This window comes from Onychomys torridus, chromosome 16, assembly GCF_903995425.1.
Source record: "Onychomys torridus chromosome 16, mOncTor1.1, whole genome shotgun sequence".
NCBI classification, from domain to species: Eukaryota; Metazoa; Chordata; class Mammalia; order Rodentia; family Cricetidae; genus Onychomys; species Onychomys torridus.
Window position 1 is genome coordinate 38,253,694 of NC_050458.1, and position 23,898 is coordinate 38,277,591.

The 23,898-nt window shown below is 48.0% G+C and overlaps 1 protein-coding gene across 4 annotated transcripts in view; it reads right to left on the minus strand.

The window, feature by feature from the left end:
* Positions 1–324: 324 nt before the first annotated feature.
* The window catches only part of Trappc9 (trafficking protein particle complex 9), a 468,984-nt gene continuing 445,410 nt past the window's right edge, over positions 325–23,898 (minus strand). For all 4 annotated transcript variants that reach the window (XM_036207929.1, XM_036207927.1, XM_036207928.1 and 1 more), the window contains 2 exons: positions 1,332–1,555; positions 325–870 (listed from right to left, as the gene is read on the minus strand). In XM_036207929.1, the coding sequence (XP_036063822.1) occupies positions 703–870; positions 1,332–1,555 (392 nt within the window). In that variant the 3' untranslated portion in view covers positions 325–702. The remainder of the gene's footprint in view (positions 871–1,331; positions 1,556–23,898) is intronic.

The window sequence follows — 23,898 nt, forward strand, 5'->3', positions numbered from 1 at the left end:
AGACAAGGGCTTCTCTGGAGGCTCACACAGCAGTGCTCCACATGCTCTAGGCATACCACTGGGCAACTCAGGGTGACAAGAATCTAACAGAGCCATAGGTGGCTTGAGTACCTGCTCTGAGGGGAAGCAAGCAGGGTCCCTGGAGCCTCAAGTGTGGAGGAGGAGACCTGGTATCCCTGGCTATCTCAGAGACAGATGCAGCCTACCCTGCCAGCCATAGGACCCATGAGCCAGATGCCTCACCTGGCAGGGTGTGGCTGGGTAGGTTTGGTCTTAATGATATCTCCATCTCCCACTAGCCCACAATCTGCAAGTGACATGATGTGAGGTAAGCAAGACATGCCTTTATTGGAGAACATGGCAACATAGATACACAGATCTCAAGCCCAGAACACACGGGCAGGGAACATCCTGAAACCTGGTCACCCACACTGTCCCCTCCCTTGCTTGGGTTGTCTGTGGTATTCGTAGGGGTGAGCCAGACCTAAGGGAGACTGAAGGGGTGACTTGGCATTTCTTCTTACAGCCACAGGGGGATGGCAGACCAGGAAGGACCTTCCACAGTGCTGGCCATAGAGCAGGGCCACCCAGACTGGCACTGGGGGTGAGGTCACTCAGCATAATAGGCCAGAAAAGGAGCAGACGGCACATGAGGTTGACTTCTGGGAGGGAGGAGGAGAGCCGGATATGGTGCCTGAGGGGTCAGGCCTGTGCCTCCAGGGCCCGCACATGCACGCTGGGTAGACAGAACCAGGATGGTGGCAGCTCCTTGCTCTTGCAGTCCTCATGGAAACGGATGTGGAGGAAAAAGTCGCCTGTGTAGAGGAAGAGGAGGGCCCCGAGGCAGGCCGACTGGCCTGAGGGCTGCACCTGGAGTGGGAAAGGAGGAGGCATCATACTGGATGGGTAGCTCCAACCCCAAAGCTGCTGGGAGAGCCTCGAACCTTCCTGGCTTCGGGGTGATGTGAGAGGGGTGGGACACACTGGCTCTGGCCCCATCTGAAGCTTTTGGGCTGTGCTTCCTTGGATGCGAGGCTACATGTATCTGAGAAGCCACTGCCATCTTTGAAAGGAACTAGCACTCTTTCCTCTCCCTGAACTGTTTGGGTTTAGTGAGAGAGGGAGTACAGGAAGGAGTATGCGTGCTGATGGAGGACAAGTGTCGGAACCAAGTTCTAGGGCCCGCTGATGCCTCTGGGGCCGGGTCTGCAGAGAGGAGCTGTGGGTACACGCAGGGAGGAGCACCACCGTTGACCTCAGCCCTGGTTGCAGACCTCTACAGCCTGCCACAGTGGGTTGGCCATGGAGACTGCACCCGAGCTCACACTCACCGTGTCAAGGTAGAAGGTGCTGGAACCCACAAAGGAGATGACATCATGCAGATCATAGTTGTGCACGCCGTTCTGGTGGTCTTGGAAGGGGACCACGGTGAGGGCGAAGGGCCCCACGCTATGAGGACTCCGGTTAGTCAGCCGCACCTCCAAGTGCACGGGGTCACCAACCTGGCAGGCCGCTGCCACCTCACAGTCACATGGCTGCCCATCCACCAGCACGTCTGCAAGAGATGGAAAGCTATCAGAGGTAGCCGGTCCATCACCCGACTTCTTGCTCTGGGTCAAAGCACTGGGGACACATGGGAGTGACCGGACCCTGTTTTCCTGAAATGGTCTGGTAGAGGCAGGCACAGCAGGAGGCGAGCTGCCACCCAGAGAGGCTGTCCACTTGGGAGGAGCCCAGATCTATAGAGTTCCTCTTGGACTTCCGGCCACAATCACTTTTTCCTTGGCTGGTGAAGACCTTAGAAACCGCAGGGGCAGGTCCACGGACTCGGCCCTGCCACACACACTTTTGGATGCCCACAGTGCCTGAGATCAGGGCCAGGTCTCATCAGACGGAGGGTCTTGGGAGAATGACTTGTACAGAGTCCCCCAAGGAAGAGGGTTTAGGGACAAAGACACACTGCGGCTGCCACACGCTCTCAAACTTTCCCAGGTGCAGACAGACCCATTTCCTGCCTGCCCCGTTATTGCTATACTCCCTGGACTCACGCCTATTCTCCATCTCAGGTGAGCTGGAGCTATGGAAACCCCTCAGCAGCCTCATTCATCCCAACACTGAAGGCCAGGCATAGCGATGAGGAGCATGAATGTCAACAAACCCTACCGGAGGGTAAGTTTATAATGGAGCAAGGAATACGGTGAGATCAGCCTAGAGTGGGGCCATGGAGACTCCACCCGATGGCGCGCTCAAGAGGGCTCATTGCAGGCATGGGGAAGTGGGAAGGGACACTTCTTTTCATCTACATTCTCCAGGGTAGTATTTGTCTCTACGAACCTGGTTTAGCTGCATCTTTCATTTTTGAATGCAAAAGACCATCTGGCCTGAGTCAGGATAGGTGTCATCTCCTTTGTGGTGGTCCAGAGTCCCTGGCCACTAGTCTGTCTGTGGTACTCTGACACACTGCAAGTAGTATGAGGATGGGCTGCTGCTCCTACTAGCTGCCCGGCTCACTTGAGCCCACAGTGAGGATCCGAGGGACCTGAATGTGCCTGTTCCTGTCTGGGAGGACTGTCACTATCTTGCTGAGCCCCCGTTCTCTTCCGTGCAGTGGAGCAGATGCCAACACTAATTGCTATGATGAGAACATACAAAGTCATGCTGCGTGACGCTGTGTATGCAGGCTCCAGAGCTGCCCCTCTGGAAGGACTTGGTGGCGGGGTGGCCCCATCCCAGCTTCCATCATAGCACCTGCTAAGTCTGTAGGGCAGCTCAGTGACTTCCGCCTCCAGCCTGAGTTTCTCCATGTGGCACGGGGCCCCATGCAGAAAGGCACCTAACAGTCCTCCACCTCCTCTCTCTGTTCCACAAGGACCAGGTTGTCATAACTATTTCCTGAGCAGTAAGCCCAACCAGGTGCAGTTGGAGCTGCTTGAATAAAATGGGGAGAGCAGTTTGTGGCAGTGGCTGGTTCCATAAAGGGAGAAATTATAAGCAAATCAGTGAAGGGTGGCTGGCTCATTACAGCTCTTCGGTTGTTTTTTTTGTTTTTTTTTTTTCCTCTGCAGAGGACTGTGTGGGCTGTCAGGGCAGCCAGGACAAGGCTGTGGCCCATCTTCCAGCCTTTCCTGCCTGTCCTTTAACCTTTTCCAGCCCAGACTCTGCATAGCCCATGGCAGGCCAGCTGGGATCCTGGCCTCACCTCTACCCTATCATGTCAGGAGAAACCTTGGACACTCCCTGCCTTCTTCCTGTCCTAAAGGCTGGCATGAGTGTTCCTGCTTCCTGGGGAGAAGAATGAGGGAGGGGTTCTCCCAAGTTGTGACTAGCAGCTTCCTTCCAGGATCCTAGCACACCCACACACAGAAGGTAGGAGGCTCCCCAGAAGGACTGCCTGCTCTAGCCTGGCTTGGAGTAACTGACCATCCCATCTACTCAGGCCTATTCTGCATGCTGGGGAGCCCTCAGGACCAGGCACCGTATGGTTCACACCTCCTGCCAAGTGTGTGACAAGCACCTGCAACCATCTTCCTGCCTCCACCATAGTCCTCAGAGTCCTTATACTATGGTACCCAGGAACAAGGAATGCCGCATCTTCTTGGATACTGATTGGGGGAAAAGCGACCTTCCATGATAGGCCTGTAGAAGAGAAGAGGTCCTGCACCCTGGCACTCATGTTAGGAAATGTGACAAAGATGAATGCAGTGGCCGTGCTGGTGACAGCTTAAGACCTGCAGCTCTGTCAGCACTAATCCCCAACTCAGCCACAGTGGCATCTGTCTGGCTTCCCTGGCTAGGCCCATCCTGCCCAAGCCTGGCAGAGCCAAGAAGCAGGGCACCTTTTGTGCCCAATCCCCACTGAACCAGGCTGTGGGGAGAAGTGAAGACCCAAGAGAAGCCAGCTGTGTCTCATAAATGTATGATCTGGCCTTGCCAAGAAAGAGCTGGGGACCCACAATGCAGAACTTGACAGACACCAGGATGTGCTTGGCTCTGCTGTGAGGGAGGTAAGGTAGTTTAGGATTCTCCCCAGGGCTCACTGTACCTGGAGCCCCCCCAATACCTCCTTTGTCCCATCCACACTTTCAGGCCAGGCTCCAGGGGAATTGAGCGGATGATCTGGGAGGCCACATGATCCAAGCTTGTGGCTGGAGCAAGCAGGGGCCAAGTAAGCCAGACTAGAATCCCTGGTGAGGGAAGGTGGGTCCAACACACCAACCTCCTGAATCACTCCGTGGGCAGTGAGGAGGACAGGGAAGGGCAGGGGCAAAGTATGTAGGGGCTCCTCAAGGCAGAGCTACACACTTGTTCCCCGCCAGGGGCTCAAACACCTGCAGACCTAGGACTGCATGGTGGTTAAAAATGACCTGTGGTTTCCTGCCCAACTAGCCAGCCCCCCCCCCTCCAAGTTCATCTGCCTTTAGCATGGAGCTCCCACAGCCAGGATTGGAAGGATTACTTTTCATCCATGAGTATAGATCTAGGGAGCCCATCAGCCCTGCCTCACACATACCTCCCCTCTTTTGCCTCCGGTGCCCTGGAGAACAGCGAACTGCTAAATATAGTTCAGGAGCAAAATTCAACTTTGGGATAAAGAGCATGTCTTCAGGAACCAGGCAGGGAAAAGCAGGGACAGCTGGGGGGGTGGGGGTTGGTGCTGCAGTCTATTTCAGAGGGGATGGACCTAAACTGGACAGCTAGGGTTGGTCTGGGAGGGACTCGGCCTTGGAAGGGGTCAAGGATCAGCAGCAATCCATCGATGAGGTAAAAGACAGGAAATAAACAAGCCTGTGAGTTGACATTAGAGCTCACTGGGGTGCCCCACTCCTCAACATCACCCAGTAACTGTCCTCTGAGGGAAACAGTAGCAGATTTACCATGAAATCCCCTTTCTAATCATTCAGGACAAACAGCTCCAGCTTCTCCAAGGCCAATGGAGCTGATGGCTAAGTGCCTAGTCAACCAAATGCTGATAAGACTCAGGTAGCTGATGCTTCCACTTTGTCTGCTAAGGAGCTCACTCAGTACCAGAAACACTGGTGCCCAGTAACTGTAATTTGGTTCTCATAAACTCCACCCCCGCCCATAGTCCACACACACAGACTTGCCCCCTGCACACTCCTGGGCATGCACTCCTCCACTGCTCATTTGCCAATTCCATTGGCCTGGGTGGTGTTTTAGGCAGAGTGAGGGTCTGACTCAGAGGCTATGGTACTGCTGGTCCTTGGGAAAGCGATGTCATACATCGCCATTCCTACATCCATACACTCTGGGGCTCCTTGCTACTGGGGAGGTCGCCTCCGTCAGAGTGCTGAAGTCTAAGACAGGCTCAGAGGTGGAGGGGTGGTAAGGAGGACAGGAGAATCCAGGAAGTTGGCTCCAAATTCACAAAGCATACGCTTGCAGTGATCTGAGACCAGACAGTGGCTTTTTGTCCCTGAGTCCCTGCCAGGACCTGTGCTCTGTGGAGTTGGTACTACACACTCCATCCACCAAATGGCATGTGTTTTTAATAATTATTGAGGTAGCTCATTAGTTCATAAACCAGAATACTGCTCCTTGGCGTGGAGGTTGCTCAAGACCCACATGTGTAATTACCCTCAAGTTGAGAACAGCTCCTGAGGAGCCACTGCCTCTCCTGGGGGAAATAATTTACTTTTACAACTTTTCATTAAAGATTAAAGAGAATTAAATTAAAATTAAGGCGAACTGGAGTTCAAGAAGAGGGTTATGTGTGTGCAGTCCTCTTTGAGAGGCTCTCCAGCCTCATCCTGGCCTATGAATTCCGGAGAGTGCAGGCTGAGCTCTTCCATGTAAAGCCTCTGGCCACCCACAACCCTGTGACCATACTGACTGGGGACTGTGCTCATTGGGTCCACTGACTCCAACAATACTACAAATACCCATCACCAAGGGTTGCTGTGGGATAATGCTTTTCTACACTGGTTTAATAAAATGCTGATTGGCCAGTAGCCAGGCAGGAAGTATAGGCAGGATAAGCAGACAAGGAGAATTCTGGGAAGAGGAAGGTTGAGTCAGTAGACCCTGCCAGCTGCTGCCGCCGCTGCCATGAGAAGCAAGATGTAAAAGTACTGGTAAGCCACAAGCAACATGGTAAAGAATAGATTTATTTTGGCTCCCTGTGTCCACCTGACTTCATCCTACCCATTATATATATGTATATATATTCTCCAACCTTCAGGCCAAACCTGTCTCATACATTCTGGGCTCTGTCCCAGCCTGTTGTGCCCATATCAAATACAGGCCTACCAAAAGTCCACATGCCTAGGTCCACTCACTAAAATAAAATATGAACGATCAAGACCGTATCCCTCCACAAACACAGGGGGTGGGGTCATCCTGGGCAACAGCTAGGCTGCTCCTGGTTCTAGCAGATCAATATGCCATCTAAAATGAGCCCAGTCCAGGAGAAAGGTCACAGTGGTTAATGCAGTCAGCTGACCTGGCTTGTGTCTGAAACCTCTGGCCCCGTTCTGTCAGGCATAGTCTGGAAAGTTAAGGGCATTGCTCCACCACAACAGGCTCAGAGGCCAGCTCTGAAGAAAACGCCTCTTTCCACGTCTCTAAAAGCTAGAGATACCCAGAGGCCAAGCCTACAGAACCTGGGATTGAATTTAACCTTGACCTGTAAGCAAATCTGACTTTTCAGAAGCTGTATAAACCTTGAGCAGCTCCAAGACTCACCTCTAACACTGCTTAGAGCCATGGGAAGGAAGCCAGATTGGGGACCTCAGCTTTGTGGTATTCCCAGTTAGGGGGACCTATACAGTTTCTTTTTACCTAATTACCTTCACTGCAACAACAGAACAAAAGTTTGGATGATGTCTTTCCTCCCTCTACAAACTCAAAGAACACTAGACTACAGATCACCAAGCTAATTACTATCCATCTATCCCCTCATGCACCCCTGAAATATAGTCCAGATAGTCTTGAACTTGAAATCTTCCTGTGTCAGCTTTCCACTGAGAGCCAGGGATGTACAACAACATCTGGCCATCATCCACTCATCTACCCATCAACTATTCTTCCATCTATCATCTAGCTAGCTAGCCAGTATCCATCCATCCATTCATCATCCACCTACAAATCACCAATCCATCAACCTACCATCTATCCACCTTCCATCATTCATTATCCCATCTTCTATCAACCATCTATAACTTAGTCATCATTCATCCACCTATCATTCATCTATTTTCTAACTCATCTATTATTCCATCTATCCATCCACCTACCCATTATCAATCATCATTTAGCCATCTGTCCTCTATCCTTCCAGTAGCCTTGTTTGCATGTCCCCGTTTTGCCAGTTTGTCTTTTTCTTTTCTCAGGATGGAAAGCTTCTAGAACCTGCAGAACTCTTTTATCCTCTTAGTTATGGATCTACAAATATCACTATCACAAGCCTTTCTCATGCCTAAGTTTCTCCATGATCCCCAAGGGAGTTGGTGGTACTTTTACTTGCTTGCCACATTAAGCCTGCCATTGACCATTGTTAACTATCTGTCCTTTATGAGTCAGGAATCTTCACCAGGACTGAGGGTTGCTGTGAAGATGTGCTGAGGCTTGCATCCCCAGCATGTGGTTATCAAGATTGGGCCTCAAGGCTACTTCTTTTTGTCTTTCTACATTTGGAAGGGAACAAGTGCTTAGATCTCAGGGTTGGGAGTAGCTACAGGGATCATGTTACACTGGACTTGTCACCTGCAGCCAGGGCAAACATTATGGAGAAAGATGGACATGCCTGTAGAGAAAATGGAATTGGAATTAGCTGATATTGGTGTGAGATGGTTCATGGGGGTATGTATGTGCACACACACACACACACACACACACACACACACACACACACACAGGGTTTATCTCACTGTTTTCATAGTCTGGTCCCTGGGGCTATTCTCAATGTTACACAGCTTCACTCTTACAACTGACCCTCCTATGTGCTGGACAGTGGATTCAACACAAAACCAACCCTGCTTCATGTTCACTGGATTCTTGCAGCAAAGCTCAAGTCCCAGGGGCAGCACCTGAGAACTTTTGCCCATTCTGGCCAACCTGGTTTGGCTCTTTTATCCATCATTCTCAGCCAGTCCCAGCTTTGCCTCTTTCCACCCACTCTTGGAACCCTACCAAGCTCATGGACAAGACAACACTGCCATTTCCACCATACTCAGTTCCTCGGCCCTTGCCTCTGAGGTCTGGAAATGGACCACCAGTTCTTTCCAGGACCTTCATTCTAGGACCCAGCTTTTAACAGAGCCCTAGCTCTCCACACTGAGGCTCAGTTCTCCACATGGAGGCCCAGTTCTTCACACAAACCCCATTCAGCCACCTACCTGGCACCCCCATAGAAGGAGCAGCCTAACTAGACCACCTCTACCCATCCGCTGTTCCTTTCCCTATCAAGAGGACCCATATAATGGAGGCCAATATCCCAACTATGCATATGCTACCAAATAAAAAGTCCCAGTACCAGGAATGGGTAACATCTTTTTGAGTTGTTGGCCAGCCCGCCCCCAAATTATAGGCTATTGCCAATGCTATTGGTTACCCTCTACAACTTGACATCAAGATCCTATTGCTGAAGACACCACATAGTTGAGTCATAGAACATGGAGAAATCTAGCTGGCACTTGCCTGGAAGCTTAACTCCTACTGGTCAGAATTCACAATGCTTGAAGGTACTATACACACTGCTGGAGGAGAAAAATAATAATCTCATCTGCGAGCCTGAATAACAATCTGCCCACAGGGTAAGACCATCTATACAATGGTGGCACAAATATTAACGGAATAACCAACCAGTTTTTAAATTGGATTTAAGGCTTGTTGCTTGAGATGGAACCCATACCCGATACTGTCAATGAGGCCAAGGCCTTGAGGCGAAATAGATCATGGGACATAGGAGAGAAAGAACCATTACTATTATTCTGTTAAAAGAAGACAGCAATAAAAGAACAACTGATGACTTGTTGCTATACCCACAGATCAGCGCATTGCTCAACACTCATCCCAGAAGATTCTCTTTGCAGCAGGTGACAATAAACACAGAAAGCCACCAACTGGTCAATGTAAAGAGCATGAGCAACTTTGGAATGCTCAGTCCTAAATGGGAGGTCTATATCAAACCCTTTCCCTCCAAGCTTAGATATCATTGCAGAAGAAGGGACAGAGAGACTGGAGGAGCCAGTGGTGGCCAATGATCTAAAGGAAAGTGGTTTCCACACCCAACAGGGCAGAAGTACACATGAACTCAGAGACTGTGACACCACACAAGCCAGACAAAATCCCAGGCACAGGAGGGCAAGTGGGCATAAAGTCCCACCCCTAGCCAAGAAGCTTTTTATAAATGATAGCTGCTGGAAGAGGAAAACATCAGTTCTCTTCAGCGAGTGACACTGGATGTATCAACCATACTCCATGCTCATAGGTGGTTGGTCAAGACCAAATTGGACTCCATTTTTTTTTTTTTTAAGAGAAAGAACATGAAGTTGGGTAGGTGGAGAGGTGGGGGAGGATCTGGGAGGAGTTGACTGCGGGAAAAGGATATGATCAAAATACACTGTATGCAATTCTCAAAGGATAAATACAAATGTTATTTTGTAAAAAGTGGCCCAGTGACAGAGGGGCTCCTCTATGCCTCTCCCTGCTCATTCCAGCTGCTCCAGGAGAGCTGGGTGGTGGTCTCCATGCACTGTACCATCCTTGTCTTCCCTGCCACCTGGGGTGCTGCCTTCTTCCTCATAGTGGAGCATGTCCTGGTTCTGCTTACAAACCTCTGGTGGCTTTCCAGTATGTGGAGAGGGAAACCCAGGCCTTTGCAGCCTCCATAGATGCCACTCTACCCTTGGCTCCTCCCACAACCCATGGGCAACATGTGTCTCAGCACTGAGCTTATTCCAACCTCAGTGCCTTTGGAATGTGCTGTCACTCCTCAAATACGGTGCCCAGACTGTCCTACAGATTCACTGATCATTTGCTCCTCACTCAGACTCCCTTTACAGACAAGTATGGCTGGGCACCCTACCCTGGGTGACATGATGCTGTTTCTCATCTTTGTAGCACTAAGTGAACAATCTTTGCAGACAACCCAAGTCTCTGTGTTCTACCTGCTTCTCCAGCTGAAGCTAGCTTGAAGCTCCAAGAAGACATTCACCTTGCCAACACTTTGGTCTTGAATTTCTGGTCTTCAGATTGGGAGAGCAGACACTTCTGTGTGTAAGCCAACAAACTGATGACATTTGCCATGGCAGCCTCAGGACACAGACACATTAGTTCCCTGAAAATGTGACCGAGGCACTCTGCCATGCAGGGGGGTGGCTGATGGGCTGCAGCAGGCTGATCAGTGGAGGGAAGAAGACCCCACTTTGCGTGCTGCCTGAGACCTGGCTGAAGGGTACCTCAGAGGTACTTCTAAGACAGCACAGGAGCCCGAGAGAGCTTTGCTTTGAGAACCAAGAACAGCTTGCCATCTGCATGTTATAGCTGCTATGCAAATGAGAGTTCTGGAAAACAGTCTGTTCTTTTCAATAATTTAATCATCTCCAGAGTCACCTTCTGCCCCGGCAAAGCACAAGTGCTCGGGAAAGGGATGGCTGAGACCCTGTGGAGGGACCTCTAGCTTCTCTTTATACCCCTACAGCTCCAGGCTCCAGAGATGGGGTGATCGCAGCCATGTGCAGCACCTACACATGCAGAAGGAGTGAGGAGGCATGGAGGGCATTGTTAGAGGCAGGCAGGGCTAGTACCTCCCGCATTCCTGAAAGCAGAGTATGCATCTCAGGCATGGGACTGGCTGCAAACTCTTCCATTCTGCCACTAAGTGGGGGAGAGGATGATCTTCCCTAGGGCCTGCAAGTGGCCCTGATATGTACTAGATACAACACAGGCTTCTAAACATCCCCTTTCTGCATTCCTAATAAACCATAAGCTAAGCTATCCAGAGGAAAGAAATCGGGAAACTGATGAACCCACAGGGCAGGGCTGAGACTCGAATGAAGTGCTGAGTGTAGGGAAAGCTACATTAATAATTCTTCATTATCACATCTTTGTCTTTGGAAAGAAGGGAAAAGATACTGGACTTATGTAAGGAAGTAAAACACCTTTATGGTGTCACAGAGACCTGGGCTTCTCTTCTGTGAGAGAGCACTTGGGGTTTCTCCATCCATTTTTTTAAAAGTTTTATTCATTTATGTATTTTTTTTTTTAGGTATGAGTGCTCTGTCTGCATGCATGCCAGAGAGAGCTTCAGATCCCATTACAGATGGTTGTGAGCCACCAGGTGGTTGCTGGGAATTGAACTCAGGACCTTTGGAAGAGCAGTCAGTGCTTTTAACCTCTGAGCCATCTCTCCAGCCCCTCCATCCGTTCTTTAATTCACTCACTCACTCACTCACTCAAAATGCAGCAATGCTCACTGAACAGCTATCACATACCAGACACAGAAGTCCCTCAGTATTAAGAAAATGAAGTCGTTGGCTCTCACGAGTTTACTTCTGATGGAAGACATCAGCAAATAAGGGGACAGACACATGAATGTACATATGCTCACATGCATGTGTGTGTACGCATACATGGTAGACGGTAACCAGTCCAGTGAAGGTTAGAAGTGAGAGGCTATTCTTAGAGGGCGTTAGGAAAGGTCTTGGTGAGGAGGTGGCAATGGAGTGAACCTAGGACAGAGCAGGAAGTGGGGGCACAGCGTCAGTTACAAAGCGCCAGCAACTCAGACTGGTCTAGGTGAGCTGGAAATCCTGAGCTTGAGTGGAAGGAGACCCAGACTCCCTCCAGTTGCTGACAGCGATGGGGGGTCCAGGGGCATGGATTGAGGGCATAGGGGAGGGGAGAGTGGCTTGGGAAGGAACGAAGGCTCTTCTGGCTATCTAGGCATCCCCAAACCCAGTCACAGCCACGAGCAGAAGGAACTGATGAGTCATTCTTAGACATGCAATGGCTAATGGAGTCACCTAACAATGTGACAGAGTTTGGCTTGCTTTCCTTGTAAGGCTTTGGGTAACCCATCCAATTCCTGTGGCTCAAGACACCAGTAGCATAGATGGAGGAAATGAAAGGGGAAAAAAAAAAAAACCCCAGATCTCCAGGTTCTGTTCCAGGTTGGTCCCCACATAAAGGAGAACTGAAATGATGCAGGTCTGTGTAAGGGGGACCAGTGGAGAACTCGGGCAGGGGTAGCACAGGCTCGGGTGGGGCAGAAGATTCCAGATAGAGGAGAGATGAGCCAAGATAGTGCAGTGGTAGAAAAGAGGGTTAGAACAATACAAAGTGGCCTTTCTGGCTCGGTTCAGGTTTCCGGTGGGAACCAGGGAAACGATAAACATGCCTGATGGTCACTTCAACAAAGAAGAAACGCAAGCAACCAGTAAGCATGGGGCAAAATGCCAAGCCTGTCCAGTCATCGAAGAACACACACGGAAAGGCCTCAGAGCCATCCTTTATGGCCAAGGAGATGGGCACAGAGCTTTAAGGGACATAAAAACTATCGCTGGCAAGAGTCAAGGGGACGCAAGTTTTCACACACGGCTGCTGGGAGACTAAGGGTTGGGAGATTCATGGGGGCTGGTCTCCAAATAAGCAGAGCCGCAAATGGCCTTTGACTTGGCAATTTCACTCCTGGAAAGTTAGTAACGTGGGCTGCCTCTAGTTATAACATGGAGAGTCTAGAAACTACCCCCACAGTACAGAGCACTGCAGGGTGGGCTGAATAAACCATGGAGCATTGGCGCAGCAAAATACTACATAGCCATTACAGACCCTGACTTAGATATGCCCTCAGCATGTAGGCACATGATGACATACGGCGAGTTAGCATAGTGACAGGACAGTATTTGCCTTAAGATACCTGTCCAGTAGAGAGGCTATAGCCACATACCTACTCCTTAATAGCCACTGCCTTGGACAATGGGGATTGCTAAAGATTCTACTTCTTCATTTTGTGACAATTGGGTGGTTTTTTTTTCCCTATAACAAGCAGAGGTTAATTTGACAGCAGGGGTTAGCTCCCTCTAATCTGTGCTATTAATAGTAAATATTCACTAATATCTACAGGTGGATGGGACTACGTCTTCCAGGTTCATCTGCTGAAACTGTAACCCTGAGTATCTAAGAAGAGGCAGTACCTAGTGTGAGGCTTTCAAATGTATCTTTACAAGCCTGAGGACCAAGTTCTAATTCCCAGAACTCACATAAAGCCTGATGCTGTGGCACATACATTTGTACAACCCTAGCCCTCCAGAGAGGAGATGGGAGGTGGAGACAGGAGAAAGCCTGGAAGCCAGCTAGCCTGGTGTGTGTGGCAGAAAACAAGAGACCTTGTTCCAAATAAAGCAGATGAAAGAACAGATCCCTAGGCTGTCTGTCCTCTGAACTCACCAGGTACACTGGGCACATGTGTGCCCAGTTAACTACTCCCCCCCCATCTCCCCCCACCACATATAAAGGCAGGAAGGGGGTAGATTTTTTAAAAAGACACCAGTCATTATAGCACAATAAGACCCTGAGCAGGCAGATCATGTGCGACCTGCTGCCCTTCTGAGAGGAGGAGAACAGAATACACACACGAGAGAGAGAGAGAGAGAGAGAGAGAGAGAGAGAGAGAGAGAGAGAGAGAGAGAGAACGAGAACACACACCATGTGAGGACACCTTCACCTTCACCATAACGTCCGGTCTCCAGCACTGAGAGAGAATAGAGGTCTGTGCAGTTGCCTGAGCAGATAGATTATATTCTATAATATACTTGCATGTATTAATTTCAAAAATAAAAATTAAGCTAGTTACAATTAAATAATGTGATAAATACCCAAAAGCTCAAAGTTAAAGAAAAAGATACTGTCATACCTTTGGGGGAAGGGGTAAGGACAAATATTTAAAGTATCTTCTATAGTTTAAGGAGAGGATGAGATACTTTCATAATGTTATTTTGCTAGTGAAAGTATTAATTTTTAAAAAATAAATATACAAAATACATTAATCCAGCATATATACTGGAAGAGTGTCTCTAGTAGCAGGCAGAGCAGTGGGCATGGGGACTCCAGTGGGAACCTTGACAGCTCCACAGTCCCCTGGACAGAGAGGGGAGCCATTTGCAGCAAGTTCCTCATGCTACTAGACACCTGCAGACGTCCAGACCCAGGCCCCATGCCTTTCGGCCATGGCCTGCAGCCTTATTGCTGAGCCTCTGCAGCATCCTATAGGCTGGGAGATTCTCCTCCTGGCAGAGATTGGGACAGCTGCCCAGGGTGGGTGAGCAGGAAGATGACTCAGCTAACGGTGACAGCCCTTTAGAGGAAACTTAATTATTCTGTAGCCTGGCCCAGAGGGAGGGAAAGGTGCGTGGCTAATAGCGATCGATTCGTCCTGCCAATCTCCTAGGCTATTTATAGCCTGCTTATAAAGTCACTTGGGATCCGGATGGAAAGGTATAGTTTATCAAGCCAAATAGTGCATGTGAGTGTGGATGTGAGTGGATGGATACTAGTGAGTGCCACCTGTGTGCCCTTGTGCCAGACGAGCACACCAAAGACAGGCTGGCACGTGGGCATGAGAGCCATGACAGAAAAGAAGAGGCCCCAGCAGGGCACTGGGGGTTGGTGCTGTGGGAGAGGCTGTCCCACTCCTTCACGGGCCTAGCACTGCCCACCTCACAGAACAGGAAACAGAAGCCCAGAGCTCAGTGACCAGCTGCAGGTGCCCATCCAGCTGGGCACTGGGGGTATGCCCACCATTCCTTGCCTCAGAAGAAGAAAAGGGTGTTTTTTTGTTGTTTTTTTTTTTCCAGAGCAACCTCTACGCCCTTCAGGGTCTAAGGGGGCAGACCAGTCCCTGCCTTGGACAAGACACAGCACTAGGAATGTGCGAGCATGGGGACATCATTGTAGCTTCGGTTTTCAGGAACTCAGAGGGAGGTTTGGTATGAGGAAAGACAAGACAGCCTGGGCCAGGTTGTTACTGAGCTGACACCTCAGATCCCTGTCACTCCCCTTTCTTGACGGCTGCCTCCTGAGCCCCACACTCAGGATACTGTCCACACTCTGTCATAGGCCCCCAGGTCTCTAAACATGACCATCCCTACCACCCTGCCTAGTATCTCTTGCCTGTGTCCCCGATGACATCCAGAGTCTCCAGAGCCAAAGGGGAGCCTCGGTGTATCTGCATGTTTCTGCTGAGCAGCCTTATGGCTCAGAGGCTCAAGTCACTATACCATGTCTTGGCCCAAAGCCAGATCTCTCCAGCATTGCCCCTCTTCCTAAAAGCAGGTGATTTATCAAACTCTATGCAATGAGGATCAGAGACCTACATGAGCAGATAGCCCAAAGTACTGAGGGAGGTGATGGAGCAAGCCCTTCCTTGTGGGTAGACCTCAGAGTTCACCGTAACGTCCAGGTCCCTAGACAGAGCTATATGATGACAGCAGCTGTCTCTTGCCATTGTGGCCACTCCCACCTCTGAGATGTCTTATTTCTACTCTCTTTAATACTTCATCCCCGATAGAATTCACAGCTCAGGAAAGGAGCAGTCTCCCATGGGTGAGCACAGATAACACTGGGGAGCTGACTCAGCTCCTGGCCCACACCCAGAACATCGCAGAGAACACCCAGACGGCAATGTCTGAAAGTCACAGAACAGCAAATGGGGTTCCCTCACAGCAATGCTTGGTGACAAGGCAGGTGAAGGTTGCCAGGAGGGACCATGGAATGCTGCCTGAGAATGTCCAATGCCTATTTGGGCCCAGGAGGCACATCAAGGTCACAGGATAGGGCATGTAGAATGGGGCCTGATTCAATTCAAACACACAGACCTTTACACACACACACACACACACACACACACACACACACACACACACACACACACACATCGAGAAAGCAAGAGAATGAGAGAAGGAGGGAGGGAGGGAGGGAAGGAGGGAGAGGGAAAAAGGGAAGGAGGGAGAAAAAGAGAGGGAGAGAGGGACAGAGACAGAGAGACAGGTGGACCACAAGGCCAAGCCTCAAGAGAGATGGATGGGTGGGAGGATCTCAGGCTCTTCCTGTCTTTATTGGAGGAAGTCTAAAGGTGACCCGAGGTCCCTGCAAGAGCTTGCCTTGGCTCGTGGCTCTCAGAACAGCAAACAAAACTAGAAATTTGGTAGCTGGGGCTCCAGAACTAGAAAGCCATTATTCATTTCCTTTGACTCTCCTATTCCTGTAAATGTTTTATCTTTTCATTAGCTGATAAGTTTTGCTTTTCTCAGAATCTCTCAGAAGAGGATCTGTCAGCCCGGGTTGGACAGGACTAGAAGTTAATAGCCATTCTTCCAGGTCACTATGAAGTCGAGGGACCAGGGCCACTTCATGAGGGAGGGATGCAGACTGACTTGGGACATGGTGTAAACCTAGGCTTCCCAAGGGCCAGCCACAAGTGTGTCCCCAGTGCAGATACAGGCTGGCCAGGGCTCAAGACCTGCATGCCGGGTCATACCTCCTTCCTTATATCTCTTCCTTCTTCACCCATATCCCTGCAGCACTGGGTTCTTTAGAGGCCTGCCTGACCGTTGGCCAGACAACCATTCTCTCCCATGGCTTCCTGTCCTCCTGTCCTGGCACTTAGGCTGTAATGGTCCCTGCTCTTGTGATGTCTCCTCCATTTACATTCAGCTCTGCCCTTCTTGCTGAAAGCACCTCAGTACATGCATGGGACCGGAAAGGTGGCTCCCTTCACATTTAGTCCTGGGTTCTAGTCAGCCAGCCCTGAAACTTCATCCCAAGGATGAGAAGATAAAGATGGGTAGGCTCAGCAGGATCCACATAATCCTCTTCAGGGAAAGGGCTGCTGGGGGTGGGGTGGGGTGGTGTCTCTCTACTCCAGGCCTCTTTGGATCAGATAAACTCATCTGATAAACCCAAGGACCTGAGGTCCAGGTGGACAGATCTGTCCTCTGTGACCCAAGGAGAAGGTGACCAGACCTAAAAAGGACAGAAGACAAAGGAGAGAGGCTCCCTTCCTGCACAGGCGTCTGAGGTAGGTTTCTACACAGCAGCTGATCCAAGAAACCACCACTTGGCTACCAAATCTCCAGCCAGCTCAGCACAGAGGCTCTGTAGCCCCCAATTATAGCTGTGTCCTGCTCCTGGCCATCACAGGGTCTTCTGAGGGCTTAGAAGCTGCAGGTTCCATCACCTGCTTGTGTATGCATGCATGCACTCACACACAGAAAAATCTGGGTTTCAAGAGCTTGGCTTCAATGGGCTCTCTGGACAATCAAAATAACTATAAATTTTATTAGGGAAACCACTCTAAACAAAGCTCCTCGCAGGAATCCAGTGACAAGAGGACTGTTTCTCCTCAGCTGCCGATTGATAGAGATGGGTTGTGCCTTTAACCCACTGGCTCCTGTAAGACAGCTTTGTCTCTCTGTGATCTTCATGGAGCCTCCCTTCCACCTGGTCCCTGGCCTAGCCCAGAATGCAGCCTTTCCACTCTGGGCTGATTTCTGACATCCATGACCTTCCTCAGCCTCCTGATTACCTTTCAAGCTTCATTTACAGCGGCCGTCCCTGGAGAGTGCTCTTTTCCTAAGGCATGGTCACATTCAACACAGTCTGCTCTTCCATAACTGCTCATTCAGCATTTAACACAGTTACACATCTGACTGCCACATATCCCCTTCAACAGGAACACAAGTCCCTTAGAGGTGACATGAGCAGGGGCTGGCAGATGCCAGGTGCTTTATTTTTCTTAAGTTTACTCAAGACATCTGTTTGAATTCCTTAGTTCTAGATCCAAACAGGCCCCAGTGGGAACAGTGTGAACATTGACCTACTTTGTCATCCTACGTACGGCACTGTAGAAAGTTTCCTCAATGAGCAAAGGAATGAGTGAATGGTTTTTTTCCCCAACAAGAAGGATTTCGTAGATGGATACTCAGCCTGGCCATGATACTTTTCATATTATGTACCGTCGTATGATATTTTGTTTGTGTTCTGACAAATAAAGCTTGCCTGGAGATCAGCAGGTAGAGCTAGCCACTAGTTAACCATAGAGGCTAGGCAGTGGTGGCACACACCTTAATCCCAGCACTTGGGAGGAAAAAGCAGGAAATCAGGAGTTCAAAGTCACCCTAGGCTACATGGGATTGAAGTGGTCTAAGAGCCAGGCAGTGGTGGTGCATGCCTTTCATCCCAGCACTAGGGAGGTGGAGACAGGAATATAAGGCCAGTGGAAACAGGACCTCACCCCACCCCCATTCGGTCTGAGGATTCATAGAGGTAAGAAGTCTCTGGTGTAGTGGCTGCTTCTCTGGTCTTCATTTTTCACTCTCGATTTTTGACTCGGGTTTTTACTGTTAAGACTAATTAGGATCACGCTTCAATGTACATATTGTAAAACAAAACCAGAGCAGAGCCACCACCATGCTTCTAGCCAAGATGGAGAAACAGGCCATACTTGCTCTCCTCTGGAACAAACAAAACACAGGCCCAGAACAGATGAAATATACGTGTGAAATATGGTTCCCATGACTCTGACCATTAGGCAGAAAAGAACAATGAGAGACAGGACATAAATAGATGAGGTGTGTTTCCCATTCCACAGGCTCAGAGAACAGTGAGGCTACACACAGGGTGTGTGTGTGGGGGAGCAGGAACAAATGGGACAGATTAGGGGTTGGGGAGCAGGAAGGAACCATCTGTCTGAAAGTAGTCAAGGATGCAGGCAAGAGGATTATAGGGAAGAGGGCTAAGGGTGCACGGACTGAGGTGCAGCATTTGCTCCTAGAACTCAGGTAGTGACGCAGCAGCTTGACAAAGTACTGGATAGCAGGCTTGGAGAGCTCTTATGTTCAGAGCTGAGCAAGTGGTCCTCAAGTATGTGCTACCCTGATCTTGCTTTAAGAAAACATCTTAAAGCAGTATCTGAAAGGATTTAATTATTTCTAAGTAACCTACTGTGTCTTGGGGCCATGATGCTGTCCTCACCCACAGCCAGCAAAGGAAGGGTTAGAACTATCCTATGGTAATATTTTTAGAGTGTATGTGTACTTATATGATGCTACTTCAAGACAGACTGTGGTAAGTTATGGGCTGTATTCTAATTTACAAAGTGTTCCCTAGAAATAACAAAATAATTACCACTATTAAGTCAACAAAGGAGACTGTCTTTGTTCACAGGTGACATTTCTAATGGCTAATTTGGGGTGTCAACTTGACTGGAGTCAACTAAAACACAAGCTGGAGACTGCTGTGAGTGATTTTCTTCATAGGTTGATTTGAAGTAGGAAGACCCAGCTTAAATGTGGGCAGCACCTCTGGTGGCAGCTCCATAAAGGGACATGGAAGAAGGAAACTAGGCTTTTTGCCTGCTTGCCCTTACTCTCGATGGCAAGCCCATCTACGCTGTTGCTGCTGCATTCCTTTGCCTATATTAGAGCCAACTTCTTTGGGATTTTGAAGACCAGCAGCTCCCCAGGACTCCAGCACCAGACTGGGACTACTCAGACATCCTGCCTCAGGGACAGAACAACTAATGGATTCTCCATCATTCTGACACGGGGCAGCCATTACTGGACTACCCAGATTGCATCCCATAAGCCAGTCTAATAAATCTGTCATTCTATCAGTTCTGTTCCTTTAGAGAACCCTGACAGACACAACATGATTGTCTATTTAGGAAATCTAAAAGAATCAATCCCTTCAACTCCCCTCTCAGCCTCTCCCCTCAAAACAAACAAACAAAAAACTCAACTCCCCTGGGACCTATCAACCACAGTTGAAACTCTCCAAGATATATGGTTAATGCATAAAAGTTAGACTTGCCTATAGACCAGCAATGAGCACGTAGAGATTGAAATCAGAAACACAGCAACATTAAAATCCTCACTAAAGTGAGATGTTGGACCCTGACTCTAACAGGATGTACAGGATTGACATCATAAGGAAACCTACAAAACTCTGCTGAAAGAAATCAAAAGAGAGCAAAGTAAACAGAGAGACATCCCATGCTGGTAGATAGGGAGGCTTGGGGTGGTCAACATGTTGATTCTTTCCAACTGGATCTATAGAGTCAATGCAACCACAAAGAAAATCACAGCAGGTTCTGATGTGGACATTGAGATGCTGGCTCTAAGGTATACAGGAAGAAGAAAGGGACCTCAGAATAGCTCCCCCATTGCAGAAGAAGAACAAAGCCAGAGAGCTGGTGCTATCCAAAGTTCAAGACCTGCTATGTAGCACTACAGCAACCACGTCAATGTGAAAGAATGCAGACAAATATCAATGGAACAGAGCAGGGAGCTCAGAAACACACTAATGCATATATGGAATTGGCCTCTGGCAAAGAGAAAAGGCAATGAAATAAAATCAAAACAATAGTAGCCTTTTCAACAAGTGCTGTGAGAACACATATACACATACAAAGAAAGTGATTTATATGCAGACTTAGATACCTCACAAAGTTGCCTTCAAAACAGATCACTAACCTACATGTAAAATGACAAACTATTTAACACCCATAAGATAACACAGGAGAAAATTCTAGACAGCAGAGCTATGCTGCAAATGACACTTGAGCAACAGTTGTGTCACAGTAGTATCTAAGACCTGAGCCTTAAATGAACTGTTAAGGTGAATATTTTTTAATAAAGATGAAAGCTTATACTGTCTGGACATTGCGGGAGACAAGCCACAGGCTGGACACGAAGAATTTCCAAAGACTCATCAAGTCAAGGATGCTGTTCAAAATAGACAAGGAGCTCTAAAAACTCAATAATAAAGCCAATGACTTGACATAAGAAACAGGCCATAGAATAGACCTGGGAAGACACCCCCACCAAAGTAGAGAAGGCAGCATGAGAAGCTGCTCAGTGTCACATGTCACTATGGAGTTGAAAACTTAAACAGCAATGAGCTACCATCACACATTTGCTACTAAGACAAAGATCTCATGCACTAATGCTACCAAATATGGCAAGGATCTCCAAGAGCAGGAGATAGCTCAACTGTTACTAGTGGGGATATGACATGGTTCAGCCACTGTAGAGGTAAAAAAAAAAACAAAAAAAAACTGAAGATACTCCTATCATAGGATCTGGACAGCATGTTCCTTGTTGTTGCCCAAATGACCTGTCCATGTAGAAACCTCCACAGGGATGTTATAGTTGGGGTTTTGATTTGGCTCTGGTTTGACCCCATGTGTGGTGTGTGTGGCTCCCAGCAGGTGGTGCTATTGGGAGATGGTGGAAACTCTAGAAGGTGAGGCCAGTTGTAGGATGCAGGTCACTAGGAACACACACTGGAAGGCTATTTTGTTCCTGGCCCCTTCTCCTCTCTGCTTCCTGCTTGCCATGAGGTGGGTGGCTCTTGTCCACCAAATCTTTCCACCATGGAGGCTTGGCCTTGATTCAGGCTAAAAAGAAGTAGAGCCAGCTAACCATGGACTCAAAACTATAATCCAATATAAGCTTTTCCTTCTTGATGTTTTCAGGCACTTTGTCAGGGCAGCAGATAGCTAACCACTACAGTAACTTAATCTACAACTGCTAAAACAGAAAGACAACTACAATGTCCTCCAGTAGGTGAACAGGTAGATGGGGCACTATTCAGCACCCAATGGAAATGAGCTATTGAAGAACAAGGGCATGTTTGTGGGGGGGGGGGGACCTTAGATATCACTAGATGAAATGAACCATTCTAAAAGGCTAAATGGCATCCTATAATGGGTAAGACCAGAGAGTTAGAAAGGAAAGATGAGCAGGCAGAGCACACAAGGACTTGGGGGCAACCAGACTATTCCGTTGTAAGACTCTGTGGTAGATTTGTCGTAAGGCTCTGTGGTAGATTTGTGTCATAATACAGTTGAGCAAAGACAGGGAACATACAACACTGAGAGTGAGCTCTTGTGCAAAGAGTGAGCAGAGGGTGAAGCTGCTGTCCCAGCATGGGCTCTCTGGCTGTGACAGATACTCCATTCATTCTAGGGCTGGATGCTGGGAACCAAAGACACTCTGTGTATTGGGCGCGGGGATGACCAGACCTCTTTACTTTTGGCTCAGTTTTTATGTGATCTTTAAAAATAGCATCTATTAAAAATAAGGGACCTATAAAAGTCATCAATGAATTGATTCAAAAGAGGGTAGGAAGAGAGAGGAGTAGAACAAAGAGCAATGGGAACTAATAGAAATGGAGGACATCAGCTTAAGCATACTAATCATCCCATTAAGTGGACTCAATAAAAGCCAGGCATTGCCAGGATGGGAAAAAGGCAAGCATTTACAAAAGATAACCTTAAGTATCCAGAAGTGAACAGGACAGGATTGAAAGTAGAGAAAAAGGTATATCACTTTACGCAGAGAAAGCCACAGTGCTTCAGTAATATCAGAGTGACGGTAAGTTATAAAAGTCACCTTCTAAGTAAAAAGGGCCAGTCCAGGCAGAGGGCAGAAGAATCGTAAAGTATGTGCCCAACTACTGAGCCCTAAGATTCATGACAGAAGTGAATGCAAACAGACAAATCCACAATGGCTGTCGGATATTTCAACTCTTTCTCGTTGAACAATACAAAAAAGAAACAGGAAAACCAGCCACAGCACAGAAGGCTGGAGAGGTACTAACGAACAAATGACCTAATTACTGTTTGCAGAACTGCCGCCCCAACAGTGGTAGAATATACATCCTTTAAAAGTACACATTGAATATTCATCAATACGGACCATTTCCCTAGCTTGAAAAGAACTGAAGTCACAAAGTATGTTCTCTGGTCGTGATGAAATGAAATCAGGCATCTATCTGGACCATCTCCGAATATTTAGAAACTGAACAAGACATTTCCAAATAACTCCCGGATCAAAGAAGAAATTGAATTGGAAGTTAGAAATTATTTTGAAGTGAAAATAAAAGCACAATATATAAAGGTCTATGAGGCATCAATCACTCAGGCACTACCAACAGGGACATTTGTGGTACTAAATTCCATTAGAGGAAGCAGTACTCAAACATATGATTTCTGCTTCTGCTTTAAGAAACTAGGAGAAGAATTGAAATTTAAAGGAAAGCAGGGGAGTAAATAATGAACAGCAAAGTGGAAATCAATGAAATAGAAAACAGAAAATCAATTGAGAAAAATCAATGCAATCCAAGCTGGTTCTTCAAGCAGCTCAATAGAATTAACAAGCCTCGAGCCAAAGTGAGCAGAAATGCTGAGAGGAGACATGGATTATCAATACCGGAATGAATACAGTAACACCACTACAGATTCTATAATATCAAAGAAGAAAAAAAAAGAAGAGAATGTCATGAAAAGCTTTATTTCATTGGATTTGGCAACTTAGAACAGAATGCATTCTTTGAAAGACACATTACCAAAGTTGACCAGAGTAGAAATGGATGACTAGGCTATTCTTTATTAAATGTTCTTAAAGAAACCAAATATGTTGACAGCCTTTGCACAAAGACACATGAGGTCCAGATTTACAACTGGAAAATTCTACTAAGGGCTTAATAAAGAAATACACTGATTTTTCATAAGCTCGTCTAGAGAAAAGAATGAAGAAATATTCTCATATGCACTCTGAGTCCAACTTTATCTTGATGCTAAAATTAGGTAAAATAAAACTACAGATATTCCTTGCAGATACATAGATATAAACATTCTTTCCTCTATTCCTGTTTCATGAACCACAGATGCTGCTTTCAGGAATGCAAGGCTGGTTTAGCATCTGAAAAATCATTTGATGTAATCCCCATGTTCAAAAATTAAAAAAGAGAAATCTTACCATTATCAGAATCCAGGCAGAGAAGGCCTTTGGCATAGATGGATACTCATTCCTCACTAAAGCCCCACACACCAGGAGTCCAAGAGAATGGCTGAGACTAGGAAATGCATAGCAATGA